The following is a 19,701-nucleotide window of genomic DNA, read 5'->3' as shown; positions in this document are numbered from 1 at the left end:
CACAACAGTAGAGTCCTGAGCCCAAGGGTTCCTGCTACAATGGCCGTTTACTAAATGAGAGCATGTCATTCTGCTACTCAAAGCCCATCAACACCCCTCCCTCATCTCTCTGCAAGTAAAAACCAAATTCCAACACCGGTGCCCAGTCCCTTCCAGATCTGCCCTGCCCCGCCCCCCGCCCCCCACCGCACCTCTCACGCCCGCCCTCCCATCCTGAACCTGACTCGCCGTGCTCCCACCACCACGGCCTGGTTGCTCCTCCAGTGCTCCAGGTTGCTCTTGCCTTGGGGCACTTGTGCTGTGCTGGGAAAGCGTTCCTCAGAAATTCCCACTGCGCACCCCTGCTTATCTTTAAAATTTGTGCTCAAATGTTGCCTTCTCGGACCACCCTTTTTGAAACCGCAACCTTTCTGATGTCCTAGCATTCCCTGCTTTATTTTCTCTAGAGCTCTCAGCAGTACCTTCCAGCAGACTATGAAGTTGACTTTTATGTTGGTCCTTCTCCACTGGAATATGTACTCTGAACAGGCAAGTGTTCGCCTGTCTCCTTCAGCGCCGTTCTCTTTCGTGCATACAACAGTGTCAGCACACAGCAGATGCTCAGCGCGTTTGCTAAGGGAACGTGTGAATGGCTCTTTCTTGCCCAGCTGTGGCCATCCGTGTGTGTGTGTGCTCAGCCACTCAGTCGTGTCCCACTCTGCGACCCCACGGACTGTGGCCACCAGGCTCCTCTCTCCACGGGATTCTCCAGGCAATGGTACTGCAGTCGGTTGCCATTTCCTTCTCCAGGGGATCTTTCCAACCCAGGGATCAAGCCTGCATTTTCTACATTGACAGGTGGATTTTTTTTTTATCATTGCGCCACCTGGGAAGCCCAAGTGGTATTTATCACTGTTTTAATCTCTGCGTCTCACAAGTCTGGCACCATCCTGTCCCTTGTTTTGGGATTCTCTCTTGTGACTTATAATCTCTATTCCTACTATCATCCTCTTCGTCCAAGATTTCATTTCAGTTCATTATTGTATTAGGTTCTTAGTTTCCCCTATCAAGTCTCTTCCTATGTCTGAAGAATGCTGCTAGGACTCACGACTCAGATTTTTCAACCTAACTTCTCACTCTTCTAGAATATGGAATTTCAGCTTCAGTCAGGCTGGTCTTCTTAAAGTCCCGGGAAAAGAGTCAAGTCCAGTGTTTTCTATGAAGTTTTCTCCTGTGGCTGCAGGTCATGAATTTCCTTTCTCTAACATGCTATACATTTAAACTCATATCCAGTTCAGCACTTAACTCTGGCCGGCTGCTAAGGATAGTTGCTCTTCCCGGGCAGACCTGACGCTCTCTGGAAGTAGGAGCATGTGTGGGAGCCACTTCTTATTCTTACATATGGATTAGTGAGTACAAAAGAGGCACACAGTGAAAATCTGGTGAGTGACAAAGAAATGTACCATAATATGATAATCCATTTTTCCAGCTAGTGTGTCCCACAATCAGGAACAGAAATACCCATGTTCCTCTGTGCCTGGAACAGTGGAATGTCTGCTTAATAAAAAGGCACACTGCATGTGCTTAAAAGAACAGATTACAGGTTCTTATAAAGCAAATGCCTCATTGAAAATATAACTTCATACTCTCTAGTTTTTATATTGCACATAAAGCAACTCAGGAAATAATTATTTAAGTAACTAAACTAAATGATGCTTCAAGCTACAGTATGGCCTAATACTATATTGAAGTTCAAAATTTAGCTATTCTCCATCTAAGTACATAAAATAAATTGTTCTCCAGAATTTTAGACTCTGTGGGAGAAGGCGAGGGTGGGATGTTCAGAGAGAACAGCATTGAAACAAGTATACTATCAAGGGTGAAAGAGATCACCAGCCCAGGCTGGATGCATGAGACGGGTGCTCAGGGCTGGTGCACTGGGAAGACCCAGAGGGATGGGATGGAGAGGGAGGCGGGAGGGGGGATCAGGATGGGGAACACATGCAAATCCATGGCTGATTCATGTCAGTGTACGGCAAAAACCACTACAATATTGTAAAGTAATTAGCCTCCAACGAATAAAAATAAATGAAAAAGAAAAAAAATGTTCTCCATAGCTAATGAGCACTAAGAAATTCAACTACTTGCTGCTTTTTTAAGAACATACAACAGTGCTTCAAATGTCACTTGCGGAACTGAACACACGACCTCTCGATTCTAAAAGATAATGCTCTATACTCAGTGAGTAACTGACGTCAAATCCATACCTTTGTTAGTCCCTCATATTTTCGATAATCCGTACTCTCTAGCCACTCCATCAGCTTGGCATATCGGAGTAAGTCTCTATGAAATGCATGATGATTAGGTAAAGTCAGTTCAATAGAGCGCTGAGCAAGAGTTGAACTCTGATCATGACCCTAGAGTGAATAAATAAGGACATAACTATCACTGACAGTATAAAGAAACATTGTTGTAACTAAATATCCTTAATAATGATCAAGCATGGCCAAGCAAAAACAACAGAACATAGAAATATAAGAACTGAGTACTTACTTGTCTTTTTTTAATCATCCTGTGTATACAAACTGAACACCACCACCATAAAATAGTCATAAACACACAAGAATGACTCTCTGATAAGTCGACTCATTTTATCTTTTAGAGTAGTTGAGAATGAATAGTTTAATCAACTTTACCTCTCCCATAACATTTTACAATTGACTAAGCAAATAAATATCATGATATAAACTGTTACTAAGAAACACACACCGAACAGGGGAAGTCATTCAAAACAAATTGTCTCCATCTATGATATCTCCATTAGAGTCTACGATATTTAAACAGCAGGTGAAAATGCACAGGACACAGAATGTCAGAACTAGGAAGGACTGCAGATGACTGCTTCCTGGGCTTTCCAGGACAGCGCTCAGTGCTCAGTTGCTGGATCATATCCTATTCTTGGCCAACCCAATAGATTGTCTGTAGCCTGCCGGGCTCCTCTGTCCATGGGAGTTCCCAGCAAGAGTACTGGTGTAGGTTGCCATTTCCTCCTCCAGGGGATCTTCCCCACCCAGGGACTGAACCTATGTCTTCTGCACTGCAGGCGGATTCTTTACCACTGAGCCACCTGGGAAGCCCTTTCCAGGATAACCCCTAATAATAATGTAATTTTAATTTTTCCATTAATTTTCTACAGAAGCAACTATATAATTTTGTTTTTAATCCTTGACATGACTTATATAAATGAGCACGTTTTCAATCAGCCTGAGGCAGACGATGCATCCTGACTTTTGTTCTAGAGTATATGGATCCAGTAGATCAGCTGACCCAACGGAACAAACTGAAATTCAAAGGGCTAAGTGATCCACACAGGCCACACAGGCGGAAGGCTAGAATCTGAACCTCAGCCATGTGAGTCTCACTTCTGTTTTCTTTTAAAAACATGCCAAACAAAACCATTCTAACCAGACTCAAAAACTGCTGAAGGTCATTACAAACATTACATTTCAGAAATGTTTACCACATCAGAAGGATGACTGAGATTCCACTGACTCACAGATATTAGATACTGTACACAGAGAGAGATTAGTTTTAAGTCTGCTAATGTCTCCAAATTGTGCCTTAATTAAGTTACACTAACTAAAAGGAAGGAGTATTTGACAAACTTGTTATTGCTGATAAATGTTTTCCAAATATTTTACCCTTATTAATAATAACATTAGATATATTTCCATTATCCTTCCTCATTAATTTTTTCAATAATTCAAGACTCAAAATCATGGTTTATGTTCTTCTATAGCTGTTTACTCAGGTCACTGCATGTTAAGTTGTACTATTTAATTTAATGTCAGGAAAACTCTTCAATTAAAAACCTTCATCTCTCCTGCAAAATGGAAGAACCAACATTTATAGAGAATTTTACGGTTTACAAAGCTCTTCTACATATATTACTATTCAAAACTTTCTACTGTAAGTAGCATTTCCAGATCATCATCATGTGAAAATTCACTGATATAAAAACATTATTACCTTCAGACTATTAGGATATATTAAATATTGTTAGTGTTAACAGAAAGATTTTAAGAGAAATTGGTTTCAAAATATATAGGAAGGAGAAAAAATACTTAAATTGCTTAATTCAATCAATAATATAGATAACTATCATATCTAGAATTCAATCGTGCTAAGAATTTTACTCTTTATATACTTTAAAAATTAAGACATTGTTTAAAGTTTCTTATTAGAAATAAATAAATTAGTAATGATGACTGAAAACCTTTTGAAAAGGACTGGCCATTCTAGATGCCTTTAAGAACACCATGATTCATGAGAAGAGGTCAAAATATCAACATTAACAGGAGTTTTGGAAGAAGCTGATTCCAACCCTCATGAATGACTTTGAGGGGTATGACTTCAGTACAGGAAGTAACTATAGATGTGGTAGAAAGCAGAACTAGAATTAGAAGTGGAGTCTAAAGATGTGACTGAACTGTTATAATCTCATTTAACAGATATTTAATGGATGAGAAGTTGCTTCTTACGGATGAACAAAGAAACTGGTCTCTTGAAAGAGAATCTACTCCTGATGAAGATGCTGTGAAGGCTACTGAAATGACAACAAAGGATTTAGACTATAATTAATACATAAACTAAGTTGATAAAACAAGTGGCAGGATTTGAGAAGACTGACTCCAATTTTGGAAGAAGTTCTACTGTGGGTAAAATGCTATCAAACAGCATTGCATGCCACAGAGAAATTGTCTGAGAAAGGAAAAGTTGATCATTACAGCAAACTTCACTCTTGTCTTATTTTTAAAAATTGACATAGCTACCCCAATCTTCAGCAATCACTGCCTTGGTCCTCCAGCACCTTCAACATTGAGGAAAGACCCTCCACCAGCAAAAAGATGATGACTCAGATGGTAGGCTCAGAGGGTGCTTAGCAATTTTTAGCAATGAAGTATTTTGAAAATAAATGTGTACATTCTTCTGTTAGACATAATGCTATTGCACACAATAGGCTACAATACTGTGTAAACATAGCTTTTTTACGCACTGGGAAACCAAAAAATTTGTGTGACTTGCTTTACTGACACATTCACTTCATTGTGGTGTCCCTAAGGTAGCCCCTATACACTGCTGTAGAGTTTTAAGTACATTACCTTTACCACATCCTCACAAGCATCTTGAGGGTAGCAGCCATTTCTTACTCTTACATATGGAGGACAGTGAGTCCTGTCACACAATGTAACACACAAATCAGACACACAATCAAAATTTGATGGTGAACAAAGACATGTAACCCAGTGCGGTAATCGAATCTTCCCCGTGTGTCCCACAACCAGGAACAGAAATCCCCTTGTTTCCCAACTCTTTGCTAGGTGACACGAAGTATTCAATTTAACACACAGAAAATCTCTTTTCTGCACTTGGGACACTGTCTTTCATCTTCTTCAGCACATTCCAGGTTGTTGCAACATTCTGGTTTTTAACATGCATTACTCACATGTAACAATGCATATTAGATTTTCAGAACTGGGATGCATTCATTTTAAACAAAGCCATTAGTTTATAAGGCAAGGAAGCAAAAATCACAAATAATAGCATGTTATAACAAACAATTAAGGGTGGAGAAAGGATTATCATTTAATGACTGGTATTTTCCATACCATTTACAAATGTGGACTATAGCCTGTCAACAGGATAATTTAAAAAAACTAGGGAATTGTGTAAAAATAGATATTATTGAAATAATAGTGTAAGAAAAATGTGCATTAGTATTTCCTATGTGATTCCTAGGTTTACTTTTTTCCTGAAGCTTTTCAAGTCAAGTGGAATGTTAAGAGAGTCTTCCCCTGGTTCCCCCTTGCGCGGTTAGTTAGCTGGTCTTCCTTTACTCCCATGGTACCACCATAACATACACCCTCCCTCAGTCTGTTTGTCGCCCTTCTCTAGATCGTGAGCAACTAGAGCAAAGAATCAGCCTCTCATCTATTCCAATGAAACGTCTGGAATGCATCTTTAATCACTTGGCAAATGACTTCCAAATAAAGGAGTGAGTGAGTGAATGAAAGAATGACAGAAAGAAAGGCAAGCAGAATGAGATTAAATGCCTTTGGATCTAAATAAACTTTCTGTTATGGGACATTAAAAAAACTGCCACAAATATGGTTAACAGGTAGCTCAAATCAGTAAATTATAACTATAAAGATTCTGCTGCTATTAAGCTTAGTAAACCTTACAGGGGAAAAAAAAGAATCGGAGAAGCTGGAGCCAAAGTTGATGTACTCACAGGCACGGAAAGAAAGTAGGACCTGTTATAGAGTTGAAGGAGGGCCTGAGTAAACTAATCAGAAATAAAATAGAGTAAATACAATTGTTTCAGAATACTACAAAGTGAAAACAAAATAAGAACCTAGAATATCAGTCAGCATTTCTTGATGAACAAAATTTCACTCAACTTTTTTTTGGCCCCAAATCCCTATTAAAGAGATCATAAATACACAAAATCTAATTTATGACACCTAATTTATTCAAGAAATATTAAGTCTAATTTATTATTTATTAAAAAAAAAGCACCTTCTAGTCAAATCCCTCTAAGGTATACTTAACAGTAACATTTATATCATTGCCACAACCTTAATTATAACACCCTTTCCACATAGAAATAGAGATAAAGGTTTTCTATAAGATTAAATCAACTAGAATTTACAATTGAGTTAGTCATTTTTCTCATATTTATAAGTATATGGAGCCAATGAAATACTGAAAACATGGAATCAAGTCCCTGTTCTCACTTGAAAATACTGAAAAATAAAACAGGCCAAACATTAAAAACGTAACAAGTTTGGACTTATTTTTAGAAGCAAGATTGTCTAAATGGGGTATATGTAACATGCAAGCACAATTATTTAAAACTTAGGGAATTTTGGCTAAAAGGAACTGTCTTCATAGGAGACCACTGAGGCCCCCAAAACATCTATGAGCAAATACATACATATCTAAAAATATTAAAATCAAATAAATATAGAAAGGAACATATTGTGCTCCCAATTAAATACATTAAAATTTTTTTTCTGTGACCATTTCATTTCAAGCTACAGGAACATGCCAGTACTATAATAAGATAAAATTACCTGTCGAACAAAAACATTGTTGAGGTGACTGGCCAGTCTCCGGGCAAAATTCTCTCGCAAATCACTGAAACGCTGCTGCTGCTGCTGCTGCTGCTGCTGCTCAACTGCCAGAAGCACGTCATGGCCTGAAATCGTGACAGCTTATTCAACGGGTTAGAGAGCTCCCGGATGTCTAAGGAGTGCATTCATAACAGAAGCCGTATTTCAGTTCTGAAGAACTCAACCTTTTGCTGGTTTATGCGTGTGTTTATAAAAGAAAGGTAAGGGGGAAAAACAGTGTAACTCAGCGATCCTCACGCTGCGGTCTTGCCTCAGCCTCACCTGGGAACGGTCAGAAACATGGATTCTAAGGCCTCAGAGCGGACCTACTGCTTCTGCGCTGGCCCCTAGCCGTGATCCCGATGCAAGCTCAAGTTTAGGAACCGCTGGTCTAGCAAAGCCTTACGGCATCTACTTTGTGCTAGGTCCTGTGAACAGCGCTGAAGAAAAATGCTGGTGTTAACGTAGAGTCACTGATGGTCAATCAGAAGGTACCGAAATGAACAAGTTCTTCGTGCCGATATAAATTATGTTTGAGAGTAAGTGAAACTTGTTTCAATAGCTAATAATCTAACCCTAAACCACCTGCCTCATGGACTTCTTGTCAAAAGCTTTACACTAAGTCAGAAGCTTAGTCCCAGGTTCTTGGGCAGATTTTATGGTCATACCTGGTCGAAGAGCTACATTCACGCACTGCAGCAGGGCATCTGCAGCATTGGTGCAGGCCTCAATGCCCCTGGAAGAAGAAAGATCTCCTTCCTGAAGTGCCTTTATATGACCTTTGGCCAGGTCCATGTGGCTCTGGAAAGTAAATAAACACACCATTTGTCTGTGTACTCTTAGGAAGTTTACAGGTAAGATGCTACGCAATCCTATTACTGGGTGTTTGAAACTTCAGTATTTTTAAATCTTGCTCTCCTAAGGAAACTAGAAAATACTTGCAAATGGGCTTTAGAGATCATTAGTTTTGTTTTTTTTTAATTGTTGTTAGTAGTTTATAACCATGCTTACCACAAGAAACTCTATCTCAGACAGGAGTTTTACGTTATTAGTGTTACTGAGATGAATGAGGTGGTTGCTTTCGGAGATCTGATCCATCTGTTCTTTGGAGCATTTCCTCATAACTGCTCAGTTTCAATTCAATCTGATCCACCTCCTTGAGAGGCTCATCCAGTAACTTCATTAGGATGTTGACTTGCTTTTCAGAGGCCATGATAGACTGGATGTTGGCCTACACAGTTAAAAAGAGAAGTAATACTTCATATTCTTCAAATGAAATATCCATAAATCTTTGACAGCAGCGTGACTCAGCAGCAGCGGCAACAAAGGCTGACACACACATCTACATCTACACGTCTACTTTAATTGGCTGCTTTGTGTTTACACTCCACTTTTTCACACAGTATTTCAGGGAAGCACACGTCCCCTTATGTGGAGGTTAGGGACCAGATCTCAATACCGCATATTTAGGGCATGCGCCATGATGTATCATCAGCAATGGTGGACTCTCATTAGTGCCGTTAGGTTATACCATCTCTGACGCTGCTTCCAGCTCTATCAACTATAGACATTTTCTATAATCTGCAACATTTATGTAAAACCCTAAACAAAAGCATAATAATCACCTATGCTAATACCTTAGTTAAGAGGGTAGCAGTAGCATGCCAGTCTTTAACAGATACATGGAACTAATTTATAACTGTAGCATGATTTGTACTAATAGGATGTGGAAGAGTCTATTGCCATAAGATAGCTCCTTCTACAATATTCTTTCTTTTCTCTTTCATTTGCAACTACTTTTTTTTTTCCCCAGACAAAGTAGCAACAAACCACCGACCCCTTATTAATATTTTCTAAAGACTCTATTGATTCTCAATTCCCTGAAATATGGAAGCTTTCAAACCCAAAATTAAACTGCAAAGTAATATGATGACTTGAAACACAGATGCAACATTAACTAGAAAATACAAACCACAAAGCCACATTAAGAAGGCAGATAACATGATATGAGGAAAAAATTTGGATAAAGAATTAAAATAATATCATTGTATGGGTGATGCTAAAATTTCACATGTTATTTTATATACTATTCATAATAACTCCCATGGAGATGCAGCCCAACTGTAAAGCAGCAGAGCTCTGACCCACTGAATCTTAAGCAGCAGAGCTGTGACTTGAACTGATCAGGACAATTTTCACTTCAACATCTTGAAGTCTCTTCTACGCTTTACTTCCAGAGAGTTCTACAAATTTGTAAGCTTGGGCTATTGGTGTAATCTCTGGACCTCAGTTCAACCTTACAACTTCTGTACCTTTCATGTATAAAATGCCAACACTCTTTTAAGTCTTAAAAACATTCCTTATTCTCAGAGTTTTCCTTAAATTCATACTTTGCCTAACAAAACGACACCCCCCTCACAAAACACTCTCATTTTAGATTTTTCTCGTAAGACAGGTGCTACTTGCAGCTTTTTACTTCCTAAAGATGTACATGCAGGTACAAGCTCAGATATGTGCATACAAATAAACAGCATCTATTCCACAGCAGTTCAGAGGAGTCGTCAAACATCCTTTTGCCCTGGCTCTCCTGTTTTCACTACACTATTTTGCTCTCTTTGGGTAAAGGATTCGCTTCTTTCAGCTCACTCTCTCTCCTTCTAACTTGTACCTATTTTTTTCCCCCCAAACCACAAAAATTATATTCTCTAGCCTTGAACTATTCTGAAGTGTTCCAGAGGCTGGGGGAATCAACCCCCAGGGTGGTTTCAGGTTGGCTACTTTCTATTTCCATCACTTCATATCAAGAACCTCCCCAAATCCAGAACCTCAGCCAACTGCCTTCACTGGCCTAATAGGAATGGTTCTGTCTCTGGACCAAGAACAGTGAAAGACAGAGGGAGGCAGCTGGTGATGCGCTTCTAGGGAAAGACAGCAACGATCCCACCGTCTAGGCTCAAAGGCAGCGGCAGCAGAATATGAACATCACCAGTCTCCTCAGCTTACCACACATCACTAGCCACACGTTACAAGAAAGGCTGACCCCATCTAACACCTGCAGCTCTCTGGACAACCTTTCTGCAAAGGCCTCGGCGCTAGAAATTGCATATTCACAGCCTTCCATCATTATCTCAATATCCCGCTCTTCTCTTGCATTTAACTCTTGGCATTCATCCACTGCCTCTTCCTCACCTCCTGTCACACTCTGATGTTCTCCACTTGGAACAGATTCTTAAAAGAGGGTAAAAATTAAAAATAAAGTAGTAAAAAACTAGGAAGGACAACAGCATTGTACTTACAGGTAAGGTCAGTTATAAGCACAGGTCACATTTAGAGGCTGAAAAATAGGAAAAAAATGATTCAAAATATATGAAAAAAAAACTTATTTTTATGAAGAACCGCATATGTTAACATGTCTATTATAACAAAAGCATGCAGTCTAATTTATTGACTTGTGTTAAAACAGGCCTTAGTCACACTTTCCCAAAACATAATTAAACTATAAAACAAATATAAAACCGGAAACGAAACACGTGTACAAGCCTAACCTTTTTTTTTTCTCTACCTGAGATAACTGTTGCTCTAATACAATAATGCTTATAATTCAGGACACATGAGGAACAATTTGCTTTCCTTTTTTTCCCAGGTAACACCTTCTTCTGTTATTTTTGTTCTTTCTATCTTTGTTATGTTTTGTGTTTTCCTCCAAATAACTTTCAATTGAAATTTTAAAAATGCATCTACAATTCATAATTTATTTTGGGCAATGAAAATATTAACTGAACTTTCCATTTCTCTCTGTAAAAATTTTTCACATGTGTTTATAAAATTTCTAAGGATCAGCTAATAGAAACTTTCTCAATATCTGTATAGTAAGAACAACATCATGGCTGTGTAAAACTACAAAAATTTCAGCTGTCTTCCTGCTTCAAAACAAAAGACCAGGAGGTCAGAACTGAGATGCTTTCTAGATAAATGTTTCAGTTCACTTTCTGGAAAGAACAGACTCAGCATATGGGATTTTACATAAATCTTGAGATCGAGAGATAAAATGAAAAAAATAATTTTACCCTTAAATAAACCTCGAAACAAAGTTACTGATTTTCAACAATTCACAGGACACGCTTTAAAACACAAATTCCAAGTGTTTTAGATATTCATTATTTTGTATGAAAATGAGAATCTACATTCAGCATGACTTGACATATGTTAACTTGTCCTTGAACAAAACACACCTAATTCAAAGTAACAAATGATCTACTCTTAAGAATGCTAATTAGCCAGCTTTAGATAACATGCCAGAAAAAAAAGAGGGGCTAAAACTTTCGGCACAGGCAATTACAGACTGCAGTACACAAATGCAAGTCCCTTAGAGCGGCGTCTCCCAGCTCTCAGCCCTTTCCAAGTCACTCTGGAAATGTTAAAAGTGTTTTGTGTGCAGCTTTTTAGCCACTAGGGGGCAGGGGATGCCCAGTTCATTCTGCACAGCTCCTTACACAAGTAAACATTTAAAATAAACAAATATTTTAAATGATCATAATTGTTTCAGAAGGCATCTTCTCACATAAGCAAGGTCATAAATCACTGTCAAGTAAAACTGAAGTAGCACCAAATCAATAACAAGAAACATTTTTATGGACTTTGAAACTTTAGAAAGCATTTGTATGTTCATTATCTAATGTAATCCTCAAATAAATTCCATGAAATAGTTATTATTTTCCCATTAGAAATTACCACATACTATGTCCTTAGTGACTGCCCAAGAAAAGCTGAAATCTTGAGTGTTACACCTATTAATGCCAAGGTCCCCGCCCCACCCCATGGGAATGCTGGATGCTAAAACTGACAGGGATTTTCAGCTCAAGATGGCAGACTAGGACACATTTACTTTCTGTTCCTTCTGAAACCATACTTAAATAAAAGTGTAGAAATACCAAAATTAATAAGCCAGTAAAAGCCAAGAGGTTGTGGAAGTCATCAACTACAGAAAGATTTCAACATATTTCGAGAAGGCAAAAAATGAAACCGAGTGATGAATAAAATAACTAAGGAAAGACTGTCCTAAGGAGGGTCTGCACAAAGCCAGTTAGCTTTCAGTGAGTTCTGGTTATAGCAAAGGGCAAGGAAAGAAGAGGAGCTGAAAAACAAGGAAATTAAAGTTATTTTAGGGAAAAAAGTTAATTGTATGAGCTCCAGAGACCACTCAGCCTGCTGCCATATCAATCCATGGATTACAATGGATTGTTGGTAAGCAAGACAAGAAAATAAGGAAGAAACAAAAATGAAGAGATTGTTCCTTACTGAACTCTTCTCAAATGAGATCAAGGAATTATGGTTAAATGCCACAGCTGTAAATCATTTCTGCTCCTAGAGAGGTCAGATAGGGCTTATGATATTTCTCGCTTTTTTCAGACATAATTTAGGTCTGAGAAAAACCTTTTGTGTCCTCCAATCTCAAATCTTCTTGGGGATGGAAGTCCAAATTTACTCTGACATACTATAAAAAGAATCTCAAGAGCAGAGGGCAAACTAATTTATAATATATGAATTATGTCCAGTGTTATTTTAAATAGATTTTAAACTAAAATATATAAATAAAGTTTCACTGATCAATACAATTCTGGGTTCTGAAACCTCTACATGTCACATGCCTGCTGTGTAACACACAATGTCAGCCCAGGAGAAAGAAAACACTCCAATGAAGTAAGCCAAAGAAACAAGATTCAAACTCGATAAAGCCATGTTAGACTAGGAGTTTTCAGTCCTATCCTATTCTTTTGAAGCTTCTACCTTGTGAATAATAACATGTCTCCCTTGTCCTAGACACCCAAGAGTGTGACTTCTCTCCTGGGCATAAGAATCTTTAGAATTATATATGGTAGTAAAGAGTGGACCCAGCTGACATGCTCACAGTGACCAAACTGTACTGACTGACTGAAGCTGACACAGGGCTCCACTATGAAGCTGCAATAAGTGATGTGTTTGCTTTCTCAACATGAATGAGCTGCCTTACTGAACACACTCCAGGAAGGCCACAGAAACAGGCTTCTAATCCATACAGAATAATGCACTGGTAAATTTCTTTCAGGAAAGCCCATGATTTATCTAGACTATCATCTTTACATATCTGGATCCTTCAAACTATACCAAAGGGAAAACCTCCGCTGGTGCTATGCTGACAACTGGTGGTCCTTAACCTGCCTCTTCTGAGATCAGAACCCAACGCAGCAGGTGATCAATTCATGAATTGAGCAAAAGAAAACCTACAGGGTAGGATATAGACTCATTATAGGTATGACACTTAGGGCTAAGTGCCATAAGGAGGACAAGAAAAGAACAGTAACACGTGAAGCATGTATGGCGGGGAGGCACCACAGCCCAGAGCAGGTTTGGGTCACATCCTGGCTAAGCCATTACCATCTGCACACCCTGAAGAACAGTCTAAGATTTAACTGTTGTACCAAATTTCTAAAAAGAAGTGAAGAAAGAGGCTTACCCGCCAGAAAAGGACGTGGTGGGGTGCAGCACCTGGCCAGGTGAGGGCTCTGCATTCCGGCTGGTGATGATGGCAGAGGAGCCGCGGCGGTGAAGCTGCTCCTGGCCTCGCAGAGAAGCTGGAGAGGTCCCCACAGGTGCTGGACCACCCCCGGGAGGGTGGGTGGCTCCTGCAGTCAGCTTTGCACAGGTCTCTGAGACCCAGGCAGGGAAGGGCCGGCAGATACACACGCAGGCACCAAGGGGGCTGCATGATGAGGAGCTAGATGGGATGAGCTCTGGAGAAGGAGGCCCCCACGGTCCTGAAGAGTCTCTGCACGGTGGCCCATCTGGTGCCAAACACCTGCCACCCACAGTGGGAGGTCTCAGCGGCTAGAGAGCCCGGGAGGGGTCGTGCACTGGGGCCCGCCCTTTGCCCCGGAATTTGCAGTTTCTCTGTGACACGTATACCATGGACGCGTCACAATTGCCAGGCTGAGTCCTCCTCCCTCCAGGGCGTGTTTGACCGCGAGAGGAGTAAGAAGCTAGGGAGACGCTCTCCCAGTTTCACATTCTATTCTCGGGTTATTTGGCGCACAATACGGGCAATTTACTGTGTAAACTTCTTTCTGGGCTCCGCCGCCGGCGCCCGCTGGGCCGGCGCTCGCTGGTTTTGCGCCCTCGGGGTGCCACCACATCTGGCCGGGGTCACCCCGCCGCCCCAGCTCCTGCTTTACAACCTGGTCGCAGGCTGCTCAACCAGGATCCAGTGCCCTCATCGTCCGGGTTTTACAGCATGCCGAAAAGGTGGTACCCAATCCAGCAGGCTGGGTACTCTCCCGTGTGGGCGGGCTACCCCTGGCGAACTTGAGGGAGCGGCCGAAGCAGCAGCCCGTCCTGTCCACTCGTAATTCCATGATGTTCGGACCTTCGAGAACCGTCAGAATTCCTCCACCGGGGCGCAAAATTACTCTCCTGCGTTCACTCCCTGAGCTACCTGTTCAGGTAGCCAAGGCTGGGAAGCCGGTACCAACCAGTCACCGCCCACTTCCTCGCGCAAAGGAGAGTAAGGCCATGGTCCAGGAAGATCAAAGGGAAGGCGTGACAGAGGAGGAAGGTCACACAGAGGCCGAAGGAGAGGACAACGGAAAGATGAGTCCGGACCGCAGCGGGGCTATGACAATGACACCTAGGCCCCAGGAGACCGGCGGGCTCCTCCCGCCCCTCCACTGCCCTCCCGAGCCTCCAAACCTCCTTCCGGGGCACCCAGGAGGCAACTTCAGTGAGAAAGCCCAGGTGTCTCGGACGAAGTCTTCCTCCCAAAGCCCCGCCATCTGCTCAGACGGCACTGCTGGAGACGGCCGGCCTCCCTCGCAGCCTGGCCCCCTGGCCACGGTGCTCTCTGCCCCAAGTCCGCGCTGCAGCCTGCTGCCCGAGAGGCCAGGAGAAGTGGTGCTGGGTGAAGACCACCAACCCGGCTGCCCAGAGTCACCGATGTCCGGGAAGGCGCTGCAGCGTGAGCCACCTTCAGACACCCCGCGGAGAAGCTCTTCTCCCCTGGGAGCCGCCGGCAGTGGGCGCCCCCGCAAGAGGACGATGCCCCCGCCGCTTTTTCTGCCACTGCCGCCCCCGCTGCCGCCACTGCCGCCCCCGCTGCCGCTGCTCTGGGGTCGCAGTGACCTTCCCCCGCCTCCGAAGCTTCCAGCCATGACTCGCGCCAAAACCCGGGGCACCCTGAAACAAAACAGGGACCGTCAGAGGAACAGAATCCTGAGGGATCCAAGGCAGGCCATGCGACGCCGCAGCGCCGCCCCGCCTGCCCCAGGGACCACAGGCTCCCTGCCTCCGGTCAGTCACACGTTGCAGGTCCCTCCTACCACCACCAACTTGGCCGACCTGTCCTCCAGATTCCCCAATCTGGCTGGCCTTCCACCTTGCCTGACACCTTATGTGGATCGGGTGGCAAGACACACAGCCCCCGTGGACTCTCATTCTGCTAGTCCTGCAGATGCTCTGCCTCCAGTTTCCAATCCCACTGTGGGAACTGCCCTCAAGGAGGATGCGGGCACTGCGTGTGCAGTCAGAGCAACACCACCTTCTATTTCTGACCTCTCCACACCCCTGAGCACCCCAACCCTCCCCTTCCAGCCACCCTCCGACAAAAATGAATCCCCAACACCCATGTGTGTAGATTCTCCCCCTCCCTCATACTTACTCACCCCTCTTCCAGACCGCCCCATCGCTCCCCCTGCTACAACTTCTACTGGGGTCCCTTTTACCACCACAGTCACAGCATCTCCAAGTGTAACCTTCCTGTCTCCTTCAGATCAGGACGTCACTGACATGGACACTACTCCCCCGGCTCATGCTGTAACCTTTCAGTCTCCCCCAGGTATTGGGGTGGAGCAGACACGCACTGCAGGGAGACCAGACACCACCAGCGCCATTTGTGCCGACGGTCTCCTGCCCTGCTTCAATCTTTAACTATGCCTTTCACTCCCAAACCAACCCTCACCCTACATTTGCAGCCACTGATGGGCAGCAGAGAGCCTCTGTTTTTCCCAAGCCCCCATCTGGGGATCCGGCTGCTGTCTTCCCCGGGCCCCCACCTGGGGGTCAGGCTGTCGTCTTCCGCGAGCCCCCACCCGAAGGTCAGGCTGCCGCCTTTCCCGTGCCCTCATCTGGGGCTCCGGCTGCCGCCTTCCCTGGGCCCCCACATGGTTATCAGGCTGCCGCCTTTCCCGGGCCCTCATCTGGGGCTCCGGATGCCGCCTTCCCCGGGCCCCCACCTGGGGGTCAGGCTGCTGCCTTTCCCGGGCCCTCATCTGGGGCTCCGGCTGGCGCCTTCCCCGGGCCACCACCTGGGTATCAGGCTGCCGCCTTTCCCGGGCCCCCATCTGGGGCTCCGGCTGGCGCCTTCCCTGGGCCCCCACCTGGGGGTCAGGCTGCTGCCTTTCCCGGGCCCTCATCTGGGGTTCCGGCTGGCGCCTTCCCGGGGCCCCCACCTGGGTATCAGGCTGCCGCCTTTCCCGGGCCCCCACCTGGGCCTCCGGCTGCCGCCTTTCCCGGGCCCTCACCTGGGGGTCAGGCTGCTACCTTTCCTGGGCCCTCATCTGGGGCTCCGGCTGGCGCCTTCCCCGGGCCCCCATCTGGGGCTCCGGCTGCCGCCTTTCCCGGGCCCCCACCTGGGACTCTGGTTAATGTCTCCCTTGGAACCCCATCTACGGCCTTGGGTCCTGTCTTCCCCAGCCCCACTGTGTAGGACTCCAGCCAGTGTCTTCCCCATCCCTCCATCTAGGGTTCTGCCCACTCTCTCCCCTAGCCCCCCATCTACAGCTTTTGGTCCTGTCTTCCCTGGCCCCCTCTCTAGGGCTTTGGCTCTTTCCCTCAGTCCCCAAATTATGGCTTTAGGTCCTGCCTCCCCCAGCCCCCCATCTATTGCTTCAGCTCCTGTTTTCCCCAAACCCCCATCTATGGCTTCGGCTCCTGCCTCCCCCAGCCCCCCACCTATGGCTTCGGCAGTTATCTATGCTTCAGCAGTCAGCATCTCTACAGATGTCAAACCAGTCTTTGACATCAAAGCTATGGATGCACCTCCTCCTCAGACTTTACTTTCTAGTCTACCTCTGACTCCAAGGACAACCACTACTCATACCACATGGCTCTTCCTGGTTCTGAGAACACAGCACCCAGTGGCAGCGATGCCTGGACCCGAGCCTCGACTTATTTACCTGTGGACGTGGTCAACAGAGGTACCCATGTTTCAAGTGAAGCTTGAAACCCAGAACTCACCATTGAACCCACATCTGGGGCCAACAACAGGAAGAAGCCTAACAAGTCTATTCCACTGGGAAACCCATTAGCCCTAGCACAAGATGAAAAGCTAACCTCTTCTGCAGTCCAGCCACCCAGAGGAAGGATAATGGATTCGGGTTTACCAGATCCCCTGTCTTCCACCACCACCATCAACATGCAGCTGCCCTCTGTCTACAGCTCAGGTATTTTCCCCAGGGATGTATCTGCTACTTCTGGTTTTGGAATGGATACCACAGTGCCCAGTCCTGGAGACAGTAGCTTGCTGTCTTGCTAGTACCACATGAGGCCCACTGTTGATGGGGCTGCAGCCTCTATGGCTGGTGGGAGTTTTGGGTTGGTGTGAATGCCCTAGGCCTCACTTATTCAGAAGCATCTGGCCCACCTCACTTTTGCACAGAACTGTGTGGGACACCCAGCACCACCTGTGTTCCTACTGTGGCCAGATCACCTTGGGCTCATCTCATTGCAGCTGGCTGCTGCAGTAGGAACAGCAAGCCCCCATCCCAGCATCCGGGCACGTATCTGGTTCCAACTTGAATCCAAACGCCTGGGGTCTCCTTCAGCCAAGTCCAGGTGGTAGAGTCACGGCAGGGGAAACCACCATCCTTATGGTTAGAGGTCGGGGTGTTACCACTTCCCATCACTGCACCCAGGACCCACATGAGTGTAGACAATCTACAGTTACAAATCCCATCACCATGAAGAAGAAATTTGTGTCAAGGGACAAGTCAATTTCAACTTTTCACTAGAACAACACTGCATCCATTGGATTTGCAACTGTGAGACCCACCCCTGGCTTGAAACCCACTAGAAGTTCCACCTGACTTCCAAACACAAGGGGTCCACCTGTCCAAGATCCAAGTGGTGGTGGTATAGGAGGGAACGTCATCATTCCCAGGAATGGAGGACCTGGTATCCACACTTCCCATCAGTACAACTGGGACCCACCTGGCCAATACACCATGGTGAACACATGGAAGGAGCCACATCTCATCTCGGATGGGAGGCCCCAGTGTCAGCACCTGCCACTGGGCTCGGAACTCACATATGCAAAGCACAGAGCGGGTGACGGGGGCCAGCACCTCACCCGCTGTGACTGGGTACACTTCTGCTGTCCCATTCACACAAAGCACCCAGGCCTCCCCAGCCCAAACCCACGTAGTACGATGGGGGATAGCACCATATATATTTAGAGAGGAACGTCTGCACTCAGAACTCCTGGGACCCCAACTCAGGGCACCCCTCTGACTTTGGAGGAGCACGATGTTGCCTTTAGCAGCAATGAGCCAAAGGACCACACGCTCAGCGATATGCACGGGTAGGTGTGTGTTGTATGTGCATGGGTGAGGAAGGTGGGTGTGTGTGTCGTGCAGGCTGAGAAGTATCTGAGCCCAGTTCAGAACTACATACCAGAATTGAGAAGTTCCATGTGGAGGATGGAAAGTAATCTGCATGTATCATCCACTATGCCATCCCTGGTTTGACTGTAAACTTGGCCGACCCAAACTTCTGGATATTTTCCCTACACTTGGAACTGGCAAGTTCTACTGCTGTCTTTAGCTGCTTCCTCTCCCCCTACCCATTTGCCTCAATGGACACTTATCTTTCCCAGCTTTATGGACAAATATGTATATAGGTAATTTATATATAAGTAAAAACTTATTCCTGTTAATCTACTACTGTTTGTGTGTCTTTACCCATTGATATATATGAGTCATGATGTGTTGAGGCAGACTTAAGGTTGCAAAATTTTCTGGGTCCCAGTGGCTGGGTTGTGGAGCTAGGCATACATTATGACCATGTGTGCTGACTTCTGAAATCTGCTTTGAGTGTAAGGAGTGACAGTCCAGGAAGAACTAAGGTCCAGAGGAGGGAGAGACAGGGCAGCTCATCCTTACTTCTCTATGTCTCTCTCTCTCCACCTGCACCACTCGAACCACACCAGAGGCCAGACAATCCCTGATGTGTGAAGAGGAAACACACTTTATGGTTTTCGTTTTTGAAAACGTTTAAATGTCTCTTTTGTGCATCTTCTGATCCAATTGAAACTTAGGCCAGTCATCTTTGTATGTTCCCACTTCACCCAGAGAGGATGGACTTTGTATCCAGGTTCATGTGTCTGGAGAAACAAAGGAAGAGTCCATGCCTGCTCTGTAATTGTTGAAAATTTAAGTTTACTTCAAGTTGATCATACTGCTTAAAGTATCAGAAAAGATTCTCTTCAATAACTGGCTTGGCTCTGAGATAGGCTGCTAAAATA

General features: G+C 44.5%; 2 protein-coding genes across 2 annotated transcripts in view; both read right to left on the bottom strand.

The window, feature by feature from the left end:
• The window catches only part of LOC136166397 (exocyst complex component 1-like), a 42,030-nt gene extending 27,488 nt beyond the window's left edge, over nucleotides 1-14,542 (bottom strand). The window contains 9 exon segments of the mRNA XM_065932552.1: nucleotides 2,247-2,396; nucleotides 7,116-7,240; nucleotides 7,823-7,955; nucleotides 8,166-8,262; nucleotides 8,264-8,385; nucleotides 10,195-10,382; nucleotides 13,648-13,765; nucleotides 14,240-14,376; nucleotides 14,461-14,542. Of these exon segments, the coding sequence (XP_065788624.1) occupies nucleotides 2,247-2,396; nucleotides 7,116-7,240; nucleotides 7,823-7,955; nucleotides 8,166-8,262; nucleotides 8,264-8,385; nucleotides 10,195-10,382; nucleotides 13,648-13,765; nucleotides 14,240-14,376; nucleotides 14,461-14,542 (1,152 nt within the window).
• The window catches only part of LOC136166394 (uncharacterized), a 51,434-nt gene continuing 45,486 nt past the window's right edge, over nucleotides 13,754-19,701 (bottom strand). The window contains exon 4 of the mRNA XM_065932549.1: nucleotides 13,754-15,359. Within this exon, the coding sequence (XP_065788621.1) occupies nucleotides 14,905-15,359 (455 nt within the window). The 3' untranslated portion in view covers nucleotides 13,754-14,904. The remainder of the gene's footprint in view (nucleotides 15,360-19,701) is intronic.

The sequence above is a fragment of the Muntiacus reevesi genome, chromosome 4, assembly GCF_963930625.1.
Source record: "Muntiacus reevesi chromosome 4, mMunRee1.1, whole genome shotgun sequence".
In the NCBI taxonomy this organism is placed as follows: Eukaryota; Metazoa; Chordata; class Mammalia; order Artiodactyla; family Cervidae; genus Muntiacus; species Muntiacus reevesi.
Note: the sequence above shows the minus strand (reverse complement) of the source record. Positions and strands in the feature narration are given on the sequence as shown.